The sequence below is a fragment of the Physeter macrocephalus genome, chromosome 1, assembly GCF_002837175.3.
Source record: "Physeter macrocephalus isolate SW-GA chromosome 1, ASM283717v5, whole genome shotgun sequence".
Taxonomy (NCBI): domain Eukaryota; kingdom Metazoa; phylum Chordata; class Mammalia; order Artiodactyla; family Physeteridae; genus Physeter; species Physeter macrocephalus.
The window spans coordinates 115,916,589-115,937,866 of NC_041214.2; the positions used below are offsets into that span (position 1 = coordinate 115,916,589).

General features: G+C 33.2%; 1 protein-coding gene across 2 annotated transcripts in view; it reads right to left on the bottom strand.

Moving 5' to 3' along the window:
- Positions 1 to 21,278, bottom strand: part of EPHA6 (EPH receptor A6) — an 874,792-nt gene that overhangs the window by 798,388 nt on the left and 55,126 nt on the right. For both annotated transcript variants that reach the window (XM_024120422.1, XM_024120421.1), the window contains exon 2: positions 14,293 to 14,357. In XM_024120422.1, the coding sequence (XP_023976190.1) occupies positions 14,293 to 14,357 (65 nt within the window). The remainder of the gene's footprint in view (positions 1 to 14,292; positions 14,358 to 21,278) is intronic.

Sequence of the window (21,278 nt, forward strand, 5' to 3'; positions counted from 1 at the left end):
TAACTTTTAATTTGGTGGAAGTTTTTTCATGACTAATAGGATAAAGGACAGAAATATTGTTCACACTTTAAAAAAAATATAATCTTAAATGCCTTTTTGGAAAAGGCTGGTTCTAAAATTGTAGGTAGATGATTTGCACTTAAAAATAATCAAAGTTAATAAATAAATGAAAAATTTACAAAAACCAAAAGGTATATAAAAGATCCTCTATCATAGGCTTTTAATGAACAGTTGCTGGATGGATGGATAAATAGATAAAAAAACAAATTAATGACTATTGAATAAACACTGACAATTCTTTCTGCCTGAATCACAATTTCTACCATTTGAATTGAGGCAGTCTTTCTTATTTTTTATATCAATTGTAGATAACATCTCTTAGTATCTAATAAAATCAGATTCTGCTTATTCTTATTTCTAATCTCAGGAAGCATATAATCGTCTTTAAAGGTATATTTCTACATATATCTAATCTAATATATATGCTAATTTTTTATATTAAGCTCTGGATTCCAGGGGTATTTTGAAGTCATTTTCTACTAACATTTGATCGTTGGGAAAATATCAACACTAAACCACACTAAATCCTTTTAAAATTACACAGTAATACAAATTAATAAAATATGTACTACTAGAACATAAATAAAATATACATTTAGTAAATGTTCTATTTTAATATTAAAAGAAATATAAACCTATTGTAGAGAATTTTAAAAAATAGAAAATATGAACAAAAAACAAAATCACCATATTCTCATGACCTAGAGTAAAACTTTCTTAATAAGTGGTTTTATTAATATTTCCTCTCATGTTGTTCCAACATATACATTTTAAAAATAAAGATTAGAAATGTTTTGCTCTTTATTTCACTTAATATTATATAGGGCAATATTCTAATGTTACTGAAGTCAACAGCACACATACAATTTTAAGGCAACTCTATCATCCTAGCACGTGATCTCATCCTCAAATTCACCCTAGGATTCAAGGTGTCTGCTGAAGAGCTAGACATCATATCTGCATTCTAGACAGCAAAAGGGAGATGTATTAATCCAAAAGGTTGACCTGTAGTTGACAGAGCTCATTTTAAGCAGCTTTCCTGGAAATTCCATGAAACACCTCCATTTACATCTCATTGGCTAGAATAGTATTCTGGTCACAACTAACTGCAAAATACACTAGAAACGGTAGGGTTTTATAGTTGGATATATCACTTCTTCAAAATCAAGTTTCTGTTAATGAGAGCAAAAAAAAAGGAGAATGGATATTGGGTGACAACTAGTAGTTTAGTCCATTCACCTAAAGTCCATTTCTTCCTCTTCCCAGGATAACTTAAATTTTCCACCTCCCTTGTAGTTAGGTGTAGTAATGTGAATGTGTTGTAGCCAGTAAGATATAAGAAGTACTGTGTCCCACTTCTGAAATTTTGAGGAGGACAGTTACCCTTTCCATATAAGGAGGAGGAAGAATTTCTGACCACTGGGAAAAACTCACTTTAAACTATTACAAAAGTGAGATTCTATGTCTGAATTATCACACATTTAATGTTTATTTGTAATTCGGTTAACATTACCTGAACTAATATCAGAGTGACCATACAATTTATCATCCAAATGAGGACAACTTTTAAAAATAAATGGGGCAGAGGGCTTCCCTGGTGGTGCAGTGGTTGAGAATCCGCCTGCCGATGCAGGGGCTACGGGTTCGTGCCCCGGTCCGGGAAGATCCCACATGCCGCGGAGCGGCTGGGCCAGTGAGCCATGGCCGCTGGGCCTGCGCGTCCGGAGCCTGTGCTCCGCAACAGGAGAGGCCACAACAGTGAGAGGCCCGCGTACCACACACAAAAAAATAATAATAAAAAAAAATAAATGGGGCACAATTAATAATTATTATACGACAACAGAAAAAAACCAGGACTATTCCAGGTCAACCAGGGCTTATGGTCATCCAAATAATTAATACAGTGTTTATAGATAGAAAGAATAAAAATAACTATAATATATTTGCTATACCTATTTATTTACTTTAAGATTTACAATGTGGGTATTTCTTAGAGCAATTCTTAATAGGAACCATGAAAAAATCCTTCTAGTGTGCATCAGAAAGCACTACATTTAAGTTAAGCAGATAATTTGATTAAATGAATAACATTATTAAATTGAGATATATAAATCAATAATACAGATTTAATTTTACCTCTCCAAATGTGGTCTGCAGAATGCATATATATAGATGTGCATCTATGTATGTACGTGTGTGTGTCTGTATTTTTTATATATTTGAAATCCTAGATTCATTCTCTTACTTGAAAGACTTTTTGAATTTCATTGAAATATTTGGTATACATTGCTACCTAATTATGGGGGAGATGAACACTAAGTTAAGCATCACATTTATGAGCACAACAGGTTTTTTTTGCTAAAATAAAGTCAATCCACTTGAAGAACCTATTTTGCTTACTATGGTACATTAGTTCAAAATACAAATTGCATGGAATTCAGAGTACAAAACCTATTTAACATTTAATGCTGACCTATGCTTTTTGAAAGCTTGACTGGTTAGTATAAATTCTCTAAAATTTTCAGTCCATCTATCAACCATTAAAAATCCATATGGTCTATTTTTTATTCTCATCTTAATAACAAGGTGCAGTACTAATAACCGTCTGGGGTTAATATTTCCCAGATGTGATTCAGTTCATCCACTGTTCTAAACCAGTTATTAATTCTTTGAAAGTATATTATGTCTTGACTGGTGTTGCTTAAATAGCTTATAAGCTCTTTTATAGTCTTTTTATTTCGTAGGTAAATATCTTTCCCACCCACCTTTCAACTTCAATTTAGTGAGAAAATTGATAATGAGAAAATGAATGGATTGTCTAAAATACAAAAATGAGAGTAAACATATACACTTTTCTACCCGTACTCTAAACCAATCCTGAATAAGAAAAGTGTTCAAGTTTCACAATCATTTAGTATTTTTGTCACATCTGATTATGCCCAAAGTTAATAAAAAAACTGTTCCAGCTCCAATGAGAGTTGCAAAATACAGCCTTTAACCAATATGTATGTAGAATAATTTGTTACTTGTACATCTATTTAGCTATCCAACCAACTTTTACTGAACATCTGTCATATGGTAGTCACTAACTCAAAGTGACACACCCAATCCATTCCTCCAACAGTTTAAAATCTAGTAAGGGACAGGAATTTAAATATTGTGAGATAAACATTGTGATATGCACTGAGTTCCTGGTGTCCCCCAAAAAAGATTCTTAATTTAATCTTTGGCAGTATAAGTTTTCCCAGAAAAGACTGAAAATCGTCTGTGCCTTTACAAAAAAAAAAAAAAAAAGAGAGAGAAAGTGGGGGTTGGTAAGAGAACTTCCCAGATAAACTCAACAGCACTGTCTTATATCCAGAGATAAGAGAGAGGAAGCAAGTTACTAACATGGAAGAAACTATCAACACAAAAGTCTCTTTACTAAAAGGTAGAAGGTGGAGTGGCTGAAGATAAAAATGGAGAGGCAGCTATGGGTCACAGGTTAAGTGATATAGGTAAGGGAAGCAGGGGTTAGGTAGGGTAGAGACAGGATCAGATCTTCACTTTAGAAGATCAGTTCTGGCAACAAGATGAAGGATGGATTGGAAAGGTTGGTGGAAGGGGCCAGAGAAGACCCAAAGCAAGTGGATAATTTAAAACACAACCATGGTAATTTGGAGAAGAATGATGAGGAGCCAGATTGATGCACTGATGATAAAGACTGATTTGAAAGAGCTTTAGGAGGTAGAATCAGCAGGACTTGGTAACTGGTTATGGGGCACAAGAGTAAGTCAATCGCTTAAAATACAAACAAATTTAGAAAAATACTTGGCCTACTATATTTCATTTAGTTGTTAAGTATTTCACCAATAATCCTTTAGGGTTTCATAAGAGAATTTAACTTTGTATGTGCTTGCTTTGGATTGAGTATAGACTCTTTCATTTATGAATGAAATGGTTTATAAATATTTGAAATGACTATAGTTAAAATAATTAGAACTTTCTGATAAAACCAGAATCTTAGCTTAGAATATACAATTTGGGAGTTCATTTTAAAAAGACAACTGGAAACTTCTCTCGGAAGTAGGAGACAAAATTAAAATTTTATAAGTAACAATGCAAAAAATAGAATAAAGAAAAAACTATATTATGTAAATCAAGGGGAATGGCTTAAAGTAACCCATATCTTTAAAAATAGATATGTTTACGAGAAGACACCTTCAAGACTATACATTAAAGAACAGTGGAGATACTGGAAAATGAATAGCATACATACTTATTTTTCAGCTGCCCTGAGAATGTAAGCTAATTACATATTCACAGATGTCAGTAAATACTTTCAATTCTGATTTCCTAATTCATTGTTATCTGCTTTTCTCCTACTTCTCTTCCTTACCACAGAATTAATTTCATCATTATCCAATACATGTTCTTTCAACCAGTGAAAAATAAGGTAGAAAGCCATTTACTTACTTACTTGTAGGGTTTGCTATACAGGAAGGAATATTCTGAGATACTGCAGAGAGAAGTGTCACATGTCATAGTTGCTCAGGTATTAAATATTTAAAAATTTATGGGCTCTAATAAACTATGTATATTTATTCACCTGTTTCCCTGATTGCCCACATGTAGGGGAGATCATTTACCCATGCAAGATTTGATAAAAGAAGGCCTATAATATGGAGAGGGGGAAGGGTAAGATGTGACAAAGTGAGAGAGTGGCATGGACATATATACACTACCAAACGTAAATAGATAGCTAATGGGAAGCAGCCACATAGCACAGGGAGATCAGTTCAGTGGTTTGTGACCACCTAGAGAGGTGGGATAGGGAGGGTGGGAGGGAGGGAGACGCAAGAGGGAAGAGATATGGGAACATATGTATACGTATAACTGATTCACTTTGTTATAAAGCAGAAACTAACACACCATTGTAAAGCAATTATACTCCAATAAAGATGTTAAAAAAAAAAAAAAGAAGGCCTATAGCTCTGGATGATTCATGTTCCTGTATTATCCTCAAGGAATTCTAACTTCCATGGCTTTTAACGTTTCCTGGTCAAACTCAATATAGTGCCGTCTCCTATTTTTTCTCGTGTCGTCATTGTAGTCATCATCATCATCGTCATCATCATCAAGTTTACAATCTACCTTTATAATTTGGTAGCTCATGCAAAGGGAATTTATTTTAAAAATATTAAAGATCTGCACCTGGAGCTTTAGCAGTAACCTGGGCAGCTCCGGAAGTACGGACTACCCCACTCTATATTTTCTCATGTTTTTTTCTCTGCATGTGCTATGTTCTCCATTCTCTTACTACTGACTGGTTGCCCTTCAACTACTGTTTTGTTTTATTTTGTTTTCTGTTCTCTTAGAACTTTTACTTGCACATGATTCTGGTTTATCAGAGCCCCTCTGCTCTACTCCATTTCCATGCCTGAATCTTTCGGTGAATCTTTATGGCAGAAGTTTCTGATCGCCATTTCCATTCAGCTCTGAATTTAGAAATCCTAAATTCCTAAAAAGGAATGTGATTGCTTTAGCCATTTATGGAAATCATATGTGAGAGATGACAGGTAGCTGAGTAGCCAATTAATTGGATGTCTTTCAGCCAGGTGTCTACCTTTGTCTCATTAAGTTATGGTTGAAGGAATAGGGCATCCGGGCACTAACCATAGTGGAAATCCCTCAACAAGCCTCTTGGTCAATTTACTTAGAAGATGGTGTGAGAAGGACAAGCTCTAACATTTCTCTAATTGTGTTCTCTAATTTCTATAACATTTCTAATATACTTATTTCGACAAGGATGTTTTGGGTTTTGTGTTGGACTACTCTATATTTTACCCTTTAGCTTACAGTCAATAACAGACATGTATAAAGACATATTTATTAAAAATGAGACATGAAAGAACAGACTCAGAAGAAATACACTAGAGGAATATTTCTTTAGTTCTTTTCTGAGAGAAAAAATATGTAAACAATCTAAACATGCACCAAATATTGTTAAGCCACTAACTAAACAACTATACTTAATAATTAGCCATTCTTAGCTTTGGGATATCCTTTGGTCTTCAAAGATGAATTAATCTTTTTTTAGCACTTCTCAGTAACCACATATCTTTTGACACAAAATCTGGATCATTGTAATAACACTGTAACTAGATTAAGATTGGACTTGAGCGAATGTATAGATTATTTTACACTCTCCATAGCACCAATCACAATGTTGAAAATAATCCATGGTATGCTGAGTCACTAACAATCCTGGCTTTGGGATTGAGAAGACGGTGGCTTTAGTACCAGCTAAATGTCACCACACACTTGGGCAGGTGATGTAACTTTTCTCAGGTTCAGTTTTTTCATTTGTAAAATAATGCTAATAATACTTACTTCACATAGGTATTATCAGGATTAAATGAAAAATGTATAAAATGCTTAAGCACAGTTTTTATTGCAGACCCATGACATTAACAATTTGAATGTTTGGGGGCAGAAACTTACATTAGGTCTCCTGTGAAGCCGAGATATGTGGAACTAAATTTCTATAAACTCCTGGGAGTGTCATGGTCTACTACCCAAACTGCACACCATGGGCAACTCTGATGTCTCCCTTTATTGAAAGAATAGCAGCAGTAATGTCATGTAATCAAAGGCATAAAAGCTTGATTCATTTTTTAGATTAAATGGACTTGAAAATAAAGCCAACTGCTACCAGTAGTGATTGAGGTGATGAGAAAGTGAAAAATTCAGACAGTTCATTGCATAAAAACAAGGTGGAGAAAATTAACTACAATCATAATTTGTGAAACTCTTTAAGCAAATGTTTCAGCCACTTATATACTATACAATGTTGATAACAGTTGTAAATGTAAAAGAACCACTTTGAAATATGCCAGAGCACTTGGTTCTTCTTAACAAGGCCTGCCCTAAGGAAAAAGTACTTTACCAGAGCCCTACCTGCCTGCTGGGGTTTTGACAGAGCCTAACCTACTTGAGGAAAGGAAAATACCCAGCTCTATCCAGCTGTAGGCTTCCATGTAGGAGGAGGGAGATACCTAACCTCAACTCCCTCTAGCCATCCTGTCCCCTAAGGGGGAAAAAGGAAACTGAGAAGCCCTGGTAAAGTTCACAGTCCAGGGGTACAGGCTCACCAAAAGCCTTAGACTTAATTATAGGACTATAAAATACTTTCTCTCCCACCCACAGCTTACCACTGTATTACTAAAGGCCTATTTACCTCAGTTCCTTTTACCCACACATCATGTCCACCTTCCAATTAAAAATTACAAGATGTACTAACAGTCAAAAAACACTGTTTAAAGAGAAGAAGCATCAGAACCAGAGTCAGATATGTCAGGAATGTTGGAATTATCAGACCAGGGATTTTTTTAATTTGCTAAAGGCTTCAATGGATAACTTGGACAACATGTAAGAACACATACGCAAAGAGATGGAAATCCTAAGAACGAATCAAAAAGTAATGCTAGAGATCAAGAAGAACGTAATGGAAAATGAAGAATGCCTCTGATGGGCTCATTAACAGACTGGACATAACTAAGGCAAGAATCTCTGAGTTTGGGGATAGGATAATAGAAACTTTCAAAACTGAAAAGCAATTTCTTTCAAATGTGAAACAATATGATTGAAATTAATATGATGGCTATTTAGAAAACTACCACATATGTTGTAAAGTTTCTCAGAAGGAAAACTATCTAGATATCAGTTTTGAAAACAATAACTGACACATCTATTTTTAACAGAAATTATAACTAAAGCTTATAAATATTTTCAGAATTCAAACACATACATGTAGTTTTGGATAATTTCAATGTATTACAAAACGAATAAAAATGCAGCACTAAAATAAGCTACTATGATAAATTGGTTCTTACTATATGAAATACAGAAATTAACTATCAGCATTAGTAGGTATTCCATTCTCTATCATAAACACATTCTACCTTTGATTTTTCAACTTTGGAGCAATATTAGGAAATAATGGGTTCTGACATATGGAATAAAGGATCTTTCTACACAGTTTAATTGCAATATAAGCCTCTTTTATTATAAAAATCATTAGTTTTTTCATTATAAGAATCATTAATGACTGAATTGTTAGGTTCACTCATAACTTTTATTTAGGCATGAATAACTTGTGTCCCTTTTTTCTATCTCAGGGTAAATTTCGTAACACTAATTCACTATATTTAACAGGTAAGATCACATACCCTGTATCATCTTGCATTATTCAAACCCTAATGATCATCTAAGTCACAACATGCACGAAATACGTATAATATACATTTGAAACCAATATTTGGCATCTGAGAAACACAAAGTTTTCCAGTCTCTAGCTGTCATAATCAATATAAAATGCAACTTAATATTCAACAGCACTTTTTCTTCCTACTAACATTCATTTTTCTCTTAAATTTTTGTTAAAGCATACTTCACTGTTGAAAGGGAAGTTAGGGAAGTTAGATTTTGAATACTGAAGTGCATATATCTGTGTCCACTACAACTTTCCAACCTAGATCTGATCTACTGTACAGTAGCAACCAACAGAGGAGAGTGGGGAAAAAAATCTAGAACAAGCAAATCTTTCATTTTCTTCCTAAAAATATTACTATAAAAGAAAATAATGATGAAAATGTTTCAGTTGAGTTGATAGGGCGCTTAAAAATCAAGTTTTTTCATCAACATTATGTATAATTTTAGGTATAAATTAAATAATATTTTATGGACTTATTATTATTATGAAATACTATGCTTTAACTAACAGGTTTTATTCAGGTGTAAGTACCTTTAAAAACCAGCACGTGGCTACCCAAATAAGTCACTTATCTTTTCAATTACAGTATTAAATTAAAAAGCCACATGGCTATTAAATTTTAAGAAGTATCAAATATAACTACTAAAGCTCAAAGGAAACAATATAAGTTTTTAATCATGGAATCCAATTTTTATATTATGAAAAGTCTTTTATTTTTCTGGTTAACAGCAATTACTTTTTATTAGTCAGAGTTAATATTGAGCCAAGATGCCCCAATATGACAACACCCCACGGTTGTGTGGCACTGAATAGGGACTGATATGTAACTTACAGACCCTCTTACTGTATTCTCTTTCATGTACAATGTTATATATTGGCTAAAAATAAATTGAATAAATAAAAATATCAAAGAAAAGGAGTAAACATGAGAGTTAATGTGTCAAGAAAATTTATATAATTTTTTTCATACATTTTCAGATTATGAGAACAAACTCAGGAGATATATATTTTTTAATTGCTTCTTTTGTACAAAGTTATTGCCTGAGCCATGTCTTTCATGTTTCTTTTTTTCTCATTAGCATTAAAATAGCATGAATTCTTAAAGATTAGCTGCTTCCTTCCCAGGAGATTTTCAAAACTGAAATACGTCCTTCAGTTTTGCACAGAGTAAGCTTTAGTATTAACCAGTTATTAGTTACTAATAGCAAATAGAAAATCCAGGGCATATGCCTATACTTTATGTTTGTGAAAACACTTTTAAAGTATTCACATAACTTCTACAGTGCTATGCAAAAATTTTTACTGATGCAGCATTCTTTCATTGATTATCATGGCACTCTTAGCTACTCCACGAGATCATCATAATTTTATTACCTTAGTGTAGTACATAGACAGATAAAGGATAGAAGGGACATTTACAGGATAAAGTTCTTAACAGTTTCGAATTATGTAGATATAAAATTCTTGACATTAAACAGTGAGAGCACAGTGTTAAGAATTACAACCACTGGTTCCCAAATTCACTGAAGTATTCATTCTTTTCTAAAACCAAGCTCCATACTCTATACAAATATAATTATTCAACTTCCCTCTGTTCTCAACATATCAATAAGAACATCTATATTTTGAACATCCTTTGCTAACAATTTTCCAAGGTGTCTTTCATTTCCAAGGGTTTATGTTATTGTCTTACACAAAAGAAAGCTTCAATAATTTTTGATTGTTTAAGCAAATCCAGAAAGTACTTCTACTTACAGGGGCTGAGATACACACTATGTAAATCAATTAAGACACTGAAATTCTAAGTCTCCTACAGTATGGCTTAGCCTATAATCGTAGCCGTATTTCCCACCACATCCCTTCTCTTCAGCCGCACAAATTATTCTCATCGTCCCTAAAACTTAATGCATACATTTAAGAATTCGGTGCCTGGGGCTTCCCTGGTGGCGCAGTAGTTGCGCGTCCGCCTGCCGATTTAGGGGAACCGGGTTCGCGCCTCGGTCTGGGAGGATCCCACATGCCGCGGAGCGGCTGGGCCCGTGAGCCATGGCCGCTGAGCCTGCGCGTCCGGAGCCTGTGCTCCGCAACAGGAGAGACCACAACAGAGGGAGGCCCGCATACCACAAAAAAAAAAAAAAAAAAAAAAGAATTTGGTGCCTGTCTTCAAGCCATTCCCTTTTCCTAAAAGGTGCCTTCTACCCTCTCTTCCAGCCCATATGTGATTCCTTAGTTTATAAGAAAGAGCTGATGGGTCACATCCTACTACCAATCTTCCTCAAGCAGAATTCATCCTTCCCTTTATTATTCTTTCACAAAACATTACTCGAAACTACCTGAAGATACTCTCTTTGGCCTTATGATTGTGTAGACCTATTTCTAAACTGCAAAAGAGTACATGGAACAAGAGAAATGTGTTAAATTGAATTCTGCACATGACTTTTAAAAAAAGAAAGTGTATTTTCGATGTTGGCAAAAATGAGTTGACCAAGCAAGCAAGAAAATAAATATAATTTCTTTTAATTTTTGCAAGCCTAAAAAGTCATTTGCTCAAAACTATTCATCTATATTCCATATTTGCTAACCAGAGGTGCTTATGTTATATTCAAATAACCAGTAATGGTTTTGTTTACAGGCACATCATGAATGCCTACTCTTGTAATTACATCAGCATGTTACTAAGGGTGGAAAAGGTATTTTTAGTAAAAAAAAAAAAAAAAATCGACAAGAATTAAAACCACTATGAATTAATTTACTAAAGCATATATTTTATATGATTCATAATATAAATCATACATTACATGATTTCAAAACTATCTCTTAGTTCAATTCTTTATGGAAAGAAAATTTTATCGATTTGAAAGTTACTCCTAGGAAATACTTTATTCAGAGAAACACCAAATATACTTTATATCATAAGATTGTCAAATACATCATCTATTGTCTTTTCTACCCATGACATTTTGTAAAAACAACTGAAGTAGTGTCTCTGAGAAAAGGCAACTTTAGTTAAAATGGCTATTCAAATCAACATGGCTCAAAAAACCTGAGAACCTTAAAAAATTACACAATTTCAAATAGATTTAATTATAATTTTAATACACAGATATAAATGGTAGTTTAAATGTTATACACTGATTTACAGTTCCTATAGATTTTAAATTATTTAACCAATTATGATGTCTAGATGATTTTCATTCTTGCCATTTTTAGTAGACTGTTTTCAATGTTTTTCTATCCTTACTAATTATTTCCTTACTTGTTTGAAACTACAAATAGCACTAAGTAAAGCTCTATTCCTGTCCGTAATCTATCCTCTTCATTAAAAAAGAAATTTAAGTTGTATGTTTTCTTTAAAATTTACTTATGTCATTTATCCATTTTATTGTTTCCCTTGGTTCATCTCTGTTTTATCTAATTCATGAAGCTTTATCCATATCTATTATAAAATATGTCCATGTGCTCCTATTTTCAAGTATTCCTACTGCTGACACTTGCCATATATGCATTATTATTTGGGGGGATAATCTAAAAGTCAAATAGCCTATTCCAAGGTAATTGAGTATTCAATTTACTTTTGAATGTCTGAATCCATGTGTTATTGTTCCCTCTGTAGTCTATACGTATTGCTCATTGCCCTTTATTTTTACATGGTAGAATCTTCAAAGAAATAAAAAGCACCTACTGTGAAATACAAGTGAAGATTAAAATATGTTTGGCTTAGAAATTTTGCTGCATTACTTCCTCGCTCTGTGACCATGAAGAAGTTATTTAGTATACCTGAAGCTCAATTTTCACATCTTTCAATAAGGAAAATTTATACTTGATTTCTAGGACTCATGTGAGTAAAGTGCTTTGAACAAAGTCTAGCATATGGTAAATGTTCAATGAATTTTTAACCATCTTTTCCTTTTCTAAGTTATTCTATCATATTTATTTTCTACTATAGTCTCCTTCCCTGCTTCTTTCTCTTTCCTCTTGTTCATTCTTGGCTGGTGCCCAAAATGTATATCTCAGTTTAGTAGTATGTTTATCAAGGGGAGAAAAAAATCTGAATCAATTATGCAAATAGCACATATAAGTAATTGCCTTTTCATAAAGTTTCCAATGTTCCTCTCTGTTAGTGTACCATAATACGTATACAGGTATTAGAGTCAGAAATAATTTAGTTTGAATTGGAATCCATCACTCACTATTTGGCCTATAACTTCTTGGTAAATTTTGTTCCTTACTGTCTTTAAAACTGGGTTTCTCCAACAGGGAAAGAGAACTAAGACATACCTCATAGGGCCATTGTGAAAAAAAAGGATAAAATTCTTAGTGTAGTGTCTGGAAAATAGAAAACTATGAGGTAAGCATCACTTTTCACACAATTCTGCCCTCTCTCTATAATAAATCAGAAGTAGAAAAATTCCCCATTTCATAACACCTATGACAAAATCATTATGAGAACAATAGCAGCCTGATCAAGCCAAACACAATCTCTAAAGCAGGGCACAGCTCCTTCTGTTCCTCACATGATTCTTTGGCTATGACAACATGAGGTCAGTGATAGTATGACTGCTAAAATTTTTGTCATTTTTTTCCAGAAAATGAAAAAGTGGGGCTTATAAACTACTTAATATTTGTAAGTTCTTATAATTTACTTCATATACTGAGAAAACGAGATATGTACATATCTTGAAAGGATATTCTGAAAAAGAAGTTCCATTCACTTCTTGAAAGTAACTGTGATAAACATAACACACTTAACACACTCAACGAATACTGATGTTTATTCATTTTAATGAAAATAAGATAATGAAGGTAAAAGCATAATTTAGTTTAAAAGATACATTCTCAGAAATGGTTTGACGAGTGCTCTGTAAGAATAAAATTTAAATTTCAGAAAAAATAAAACCATAGTCTATAAACAAACAAATAGAAATAAATAAATAACCTGTTAAAGACGGAAAGATTAAACTCTTCATAGGAATTTTTAGTTGAAAATACGCATTTAATAAATAACTTGAATAATTGCTGATATAAAGGTCAAATTGAAACAGCATTACTGGAATGATTCTAAAAATATAAAACAATTTTGGGTCAACCAAGTTCTTTCAGATTTAAATTTGTAGATGTAACAGAAAAAGCAAGTAAAACAGTATCAAGGAAGAATGTAATGAATGAGGAAAATACAATTTCTAAAAAAAGGAAGAAAAGCTAGCCAAAGTATATCTTAAAACAGCTGACTATCTCCATTATTGAAGATTTGTTTAAATAGACAAAGTCTAGGTAGAAAGCATCACAAACCACCCTTTTTATTTTAGCTTGAAATGAAAAAAAATAGTAGGAATACACTGACTGTGAAAATGATGCAAAATATATCAAAACATATAAAAGGTCAAGGACAACCATAGCTAAAATGATGTCAGTACCTGGAAAAGTGTACTTGCTAAATTATACTTTCTTATAAGCCTTTCAAAAGCAACTACACTCAGCTAACAAAAGCCTGATCATAATGTATCTTCTTGCCAAGTTCAGAAGACACATACTGCTTTAGCAGACTCATATTTTCTAATGAATACCAAATTGTTAGTATCTGGAAAATACACTTATGCTATGATAATCTAAAGTTTGTTTATGTACAAATACTCAGTGAGGTTACCAAATTTAACAAGCATATACACAGAAAAAAAAGTGTCTTGAACATAAAATTTTATTTCTAAAGAAAATATTTATATGATAGCTATTCAAATACTACTATGTATAAACACTGTATTAAAGAACAATTACTAATTTAGAAGAAAGCAAAGAATTTTATATATCATTCCCATTGGTTAGCAGTTCTAATTGCATTTTAATCTTTCCTATGTAATTTGTTATACACTAAAATTCATACTTAATACAGCCAAAACCACACTGTTTTTCTTTCTTTAACTATTATAACAGACCCTAAAAACCTAACAAGAATAACAATTTTAAAAGATATTTAAACTTACCCCATTTAATGGATATGTTTTCCATCCTAGCTCTCCCAGCACAGTTGTTGTATCAAGCAACACAACTGGAATTAAACAAAACAAAAAAACTTGCATGAACTTCTCAATTGACATAAGAATGAATCATTTATTTAAATCATTAATGGCAACGACCTTTAATATTATTCATCGTATTAGCTTTAATAAGTTGAATTACTTTAAAATTATTTATAGGTACTAAATTTAATATATAATACTTAATAATACTAAGTAAATACAAAATATATAAGGTGGTTATAAATTAATTTTAAAATAGCGTGGTGTTTAACAATGCTAAATGAAATAGATGACTGAGTAACAGTACTAACAAAGTCATTTTTAATAGCTAACTTTTAAAATTGATGAACGTTGGAGGAGTTAATCAAGAGGATATGACCACCAGATGACTCATAAGCTGGACCTGAGCAATGGCTGGGAGGTTCCTCAGTTCCTCCCCTGTCCTTAGAACTATGCTCTGCCTATCGTTCCCACAGTGATAGCTGTTCCAAGGACAGAGCGCTGAGAATAAGGTGCTACTGAAACCATCTGGATGGTATACGTGACTGAACCCAGTTGAAGTCTCTAAGCCTCTGGTGGTCAAGTGCAGAGATCTACTCGTCTGACAGCTGCCCAAGACAAGCCTTGTGCATAAGCTCCCTTGCTTATTAAACCTGCCACCTACCAATCTGGAGTGATCTACCTGTTTCTTTGCTCTCTTTCCTTGCCCTGCATGAGTACAGGGTCACTTTGCAAACCAACAATGAAATAATCACCTTTGCTTTTCCCCCATTTTCATATATAGTCTTTTTTATACCACATTAAAGAAAGAACAACTTTTAAAGCAGGCCTGCCTGTATATTTTCTTTGTGTGTTATTAAATGCCCTTATATATGATTGGCAAAGTATGAAAACAACTCATTTTGAAGAAATCTACATTTTTAAAGTGTAGATTACATTATTATTGTATGTGTTAGTATACTTACTGCTAAAGAAGGCAAAAGCAAAAATAAAAACCATGTACCTTTTTCCCTGACCAAATGTAACTCATACTCTGGTTGAGAAGACATGCAAACAAATAATCAGGACATACTCTGTTAAATTCTAAAATTGAACACTATATAATAGCTTAGCAATTAAGTTAGTCTAAGGCTGGTAGGGCAGGTCTGGGACAATTTCATAAAGGAAATGCAATTTGGGCTGGGCTAGGATGAGGGGGTCTTTAATCAGATGTGATGAGAAACAAATTTATTTTAGAATACCTTCTATAAAGTAACTGAGCTATGACTAAATCAGTTCTCAGTTGCTGGAATGGGGAGTAGGAGTGGAGATTATTTGGGGGAACTAGGAGGATAGACGTGAGCCAGAAAGATAGATGGAGATCAAAAGGAGAGGATTTCTGGGGCTTCCCTGGTGGCGCAGTGGTTGCGCGTCCGCCTGCCGATGCAGCGGAACCGGGTTCGCGCCCCGGTCTGGGAGGATCCCACGTGCCGCGGAGCGGCTGGGCCCGTGAGCCATGGCCGCTGAGCCTGCGCGTCCGGAGCCTGTGCTCCGCAACGGGAGAGGCCTTAAAAAGGAGAGGATTTTTGTAGTGTTTCCAGCAGGTTAATGTGTAGGGCCCATGTTTCAGCAGATTTTAATTTTAACTATTACCTTCAAGTCCCCCAGATGCCGGTCATGGACTGAACTCTGAGAAACAATCCTTTGGTATCTCATCATGAGTTTTAGTTCTTCATCTAGTTAAAAAAGTGGAGGGGTTTTAGTAGTTTTTAAAAAATGTCATTGGAAGTCTGTTACTTGGCATCTGCTGTTTAGTGTCTATAGCAAGGACTTGGTGGGTTTTCTTATTTGACTGTGATACATTTTATTGATTTTTAGCATGAAACCATGCTTAAATTTCTGGGATAAACTCTACATACTCATTGCAGAATATTCTTCCAGTATATTCACTAAGCATACATTTGTAAAACTGAGCCATAATTCTTTAATTAATTTTTATTATGCAAAATTCTCAAAAATAATTTAAAATGTGGAGAAAACAGTACAATGAACCCTCACTAGTGATTGTACTAATTAGTGATTATACTAATCACTCTGCCTCAATAATTACAAACCTATAGCCAATCTTATTTCATCTATACATGTTTACCTACTCTCACAGCAAGATTTCTTTGAAGCAAATTCCAGTAATCATATGATTTCATCTGTAAAAATTTCAGTATGTATATCTAAGATAAAGACTCCTCTTAATATAATTACAATAACAATTCACTACTATAAATAATATGTATTACTTAATGTCATCAAATATCCAGTCATTGTTTAATGTTCCTATGGTCTCAACTTATTTTAACAGAAAGTCAAGATCCAAATAGGTTCTATACATTATGGTGAGGTCTTGTTTTTTTTTTAATCTATAGGTTCCCCCATTTTCTTTTTTTAAAGTTAGGTTTATTGAGGTATGATTTACTTACAATAAAATTCACCTTTTTTAAACGTACATTTCTAGGGATTGTGACAAACTCCTACTTCCATGTAACCCCCACTACAATCAAGCTATAGAATATTTCCATCACCACCAAAATTTCCCTTGTGATCCTTTACGATGAATACTTTCCCCACCCCAGCCCCGAGCAACCATTAGTCTGACTTCTGTCCCTATGGCTTTGCCTTTCCCATAATGTCAAATGAATGAAATTATACAGTATGAAACTTTTTGAGCCTGGCTTCTTTCACTCAGCATAATGCATTTGAGATTCATCTATGTTGCTATGTGTATCTATATATACAACTGAACACTCAGTTCCTTTTATTGCTGAAAAGTATTCTATTGCATGGAATTCCCTAGCTGATGAACTTTCATATTCAGACTTTTATATGAACCTATGCTTTCATCTCCCCATGGTAAATAGTGATTACTGGGTTATATAAAGAATGCTTATTCTTTAAGACACTGTAAAACTGTTTTCCAAAATGGCTGTAAAGCTTTACTTTCCCATTAGCAGAATGTCTGGTTTTCCAATTGTTCCACATCCTCACCAGAACTTGGTATTGTCCAGATTTTTTAAGGCATTCTAACAGGTGTGCAATAGTATCTCACTGTTGTTTTAAATAGCCAGCTATCTTTTCACTACATGAAATCAAATTTACTAGCAAAAATTTTGACCCACAAAAGTGGTCTTATCCCACATTCCAGATTTTCCTTTTCATGAGATATCATTGAACATGTTCCCCCATTCCCTGTATTTCCTTTAAATTGGTAGATATATTTAGTGGCTTGACCAGATCTGGGTTCCATTTATTTTTATTTTTTGTAAGATTACTTCATTGGTGGTGCTTTATAGTCCTTATACCAAATCAGGGAATATATCAATGTTTACTAGGGTCATGTAAAAAGGACACAGGAACCAACTGGCATAGTCTTCCACTGGCCAAAAATTTATAATTTGATCATACACAGGTTAATGACTATAAGGGATTGAAACACTTCAAACATGCTTAAATCCATGCATTCATAATGATAAAATATACCTACTAATAACTTTTGCAGTACACTAGGAAATAATTATTTTTAACAACTGGTAAATAATCTGAAAAGAATAAAACATTTATTTTGCTTTTTCTATATGAAATACTTCTGAATAAGGAAATAGTTAATGAAGGAACATTTCTCTTTTTTAAATTTATTTATTTTATTTATTTTATTTTTGGCTGCGTTGGGTCTTCACTGCTGCGCACGGGCTTTCTCTAGTTGCGGCGAGTGGGGGCTACTCTTCATTGCGGTGCGCGGGCTTCTCATTGCAGTGGCTTCTCTTGTTGCGGAGCACGGGCTCTAGGCGCGCAGGCTTCAGTAGTTGTGGCTCACGGGCTCTAGAGCGCAGGCTCAGTAGTTGTGGTACACGGGCTTAGTTGCTCCACGGCATGTGGGATCTTCCCGGACCAGGGCTCGAACCTGTGTGCCCTGCATTGGCAGGCGGATTCTTAACCACTGCACCACCAGGGTGCAGTGCATTTCTCTTATTGAAATATTTCAGTTAATAAATGAAGAAGGAATGATTGAATTAGGCTACACCATTTTCTACTCTTAATGTATTAATATATTTAGCTAATGATTTATGCTGCTAATATCACATAAAGAGATGAAAGGACACATAAAGGGCTAGAGCTTTTAAAAAGGCTTTCTTTATAGCCTCATTTACTCCATATTAACATACAATTCTAACAAGCCTACAAGTAAAAGAAAGTACAAATACATATATATCTATATATGTATACATACACACATACGTATACACATACACAAACACACACGTGCAAATTCACAAAATGATATTTGATGGTGTGTGTGTTCACTCAGTGTAAAAAAATAATCTCACATATTAAAGAAAAAAAGCTGAAGATATTATATTAAATATTCAAAACTCTAAGCTTATCTTATTATTAAATAAATGTTATTTTATTTTTGGTATATACTATTGAAAAGAATTCAGAAGTATGTAATACCAGTATCCACTTTGGGGCACTCAAAAGTTTAATGTTACTCCTTTAGCACATTTATATTTTTGGAATACATCATTATTTTGCTAGCAGGCTGTTAAAGTAATGATATTAATTGAGTCACTGTAGGAAGGATGGTCTATATATTTCCTTCTTGAAGGAATCTCCACATTGTCCTATAAGTTGTTTCCTTTTTTAAATGCTCAATTTACAGATGAGAAAACTGAGGCTCAGAGAGGTTACATACTTTTCTTTAGATCACAAAGTGATTACAACGAAAAGATTGATGCTAGGATATCCCTTAAAAAATATTTAAAACCTTTAAACTTTTTAAAAAGTGTTTTCTTCCTTCCTTTTAAGTTTGAATATAAAACTTTATCATTTGTTTTTTTATTTTTGTAGATGCAGAGAAAAATCATTATTTATTTTGCTGATTCCAAATCTAGATAAGTTTATATCCTGGTTTTCTCATCAATGGGTTCTACAGAAACTTTACTGGTACTACCTACAAATCATGCCATTTAAATCAAGGGGTTTACTGGAGTAGAGTGTTCAAGAATCCCTAATATTGAAGTCTACCAACGGAGATTTCTCTTTCATAGATTGGCAAATTAATTCATTCATTGATATAATTATTTTTTCTAAAATACAATTGGGCTGCTTGGTTCTTAATATTTATAATTTGTAAACTGAAATATATTCATTTCAAAACAAACAAAGAAGAAAATATGTATATACCTACAACAGTGTAGATCCTTAGGAAGCATTTTTTTTATTAGTAGCTTCAAGAAACAAGATTTACATAATTGCTTTACTTTCCTCATTAAACTGCAATCATACCTTTTAAAAATTCTTAAGAACAGTAAAATTTCAAATTTGCATTCCTGACAAGTGAAGGATGCATTGATATCAAAATAAAACTGAGGATTTATTTTTATTTTTAACACCATTATATGTGATAGATGTTTAAATTTTATCACTTGCTTCATAGGCAAAGCCCCCACAAATTCAGGTTTTTCAGGCACACTAACAGCATTGGACCCAGCAAGGTGAGAGCTCCTCCTGCTGGCTTTAAACAAACGTTTTCTAGTCCCTACTTGAGTGCAAAAGTACTGTAAACTTAGGAAGGAAAAAAACACTCTGTCCATATTAACTTCAGTAAAAGTCAATACTTTTTTATTTTTAATTTAATGGCAAGATTTGAAATATAGAAAAATTAACACCAATGACTTATTTAGGGAGTACACATGAAAATATAATTATTTATTGATATCATAATAAATGAGAAATTGGGTAAACCAAAAAATAAACAGAAGTAGTAGATTGGTGGTATCAAAATAAAGTTTTTAAAATGTTTACTTCATTTAATAAGCAACATAATGCACAGTATAGGCTAAACTATGTACAATTTTCCTATTAACTTTTAGAAATAAATCTCTAGCCTATTATATTTTTCTCTGAAAATTTCTCTTAATTTATTAGTGCTCCCTTTACTCATTCTTTTGGAAGTTATAAGAAAATTTTATTGTGGCTAAAAGAAGATAACAAATGATAAAGACAAGGTTGATAGCACTGGATTAAATGTGAGAGTAATGAGTACCTAAGATTAAAAAGCTCAATGTTAATTTCTTTCCTTTGAATAATTTATCAGGTCTTGATACCCCTTTCAGTAAATTTAAGATATATTAATTTAAAAACAATTAGCATATAGGTTTATAGTATATAATTGAAGATCATCTTTATTCTAACTGCACAATAAAAAAAGGATGAGATTTTATTTATATATAATTTTGAAAAATTTAACAAGGAAGAGATCAATCAACCTACTAGGAAGGTAGTTATTCTTTTAGGATAATTTTGCTGTAAAAATTCAAGTTAATGGTATATGAATTGAGTTTGAAGATTTATCAATATTTTTAAAAGTTCAGACAGCAGTAAACACAGGTTTAGAATTTTCTCCAATAGACTTCATACAAAGAAGGGCAAGGCATTTCTTCTTAGAATCATTCCATTAAGTGCCTTTATTTTACAAATAAGACCCAGAAAGATAAAATTACTTAGTCACAAGGCTTTTAATAGTTAGTTCCATGTTCCACTGACTGTAACACACCTCCAATAGCTCCAAAAAAAACAGGTAAAATAAAGGGAATACTTCTGACATCATGACCAGACATAATATAATCAGAGAATATTTCAAATTATAGACACAGATATATAAACAAACATGTATCTATCTATATCTATCTATCTATCTATATCTATCTATCTACATACAGCAGTAGTCTATTTCAACGTTATACTGTTTAGATCCTACTTTAAACTGGGATTCAGGTTACCACATTAAGTAACATTTTGACATAACTGCATGTGTTTGATTGACAAAAGTCAGTTTTGGGCTTCCCTGGTGGTGCAGTGGTTGAGAGTCCGCCTGCCGATGCAGGGGACACGGGTTCGTGCCTCGGTCCGGGAAGATA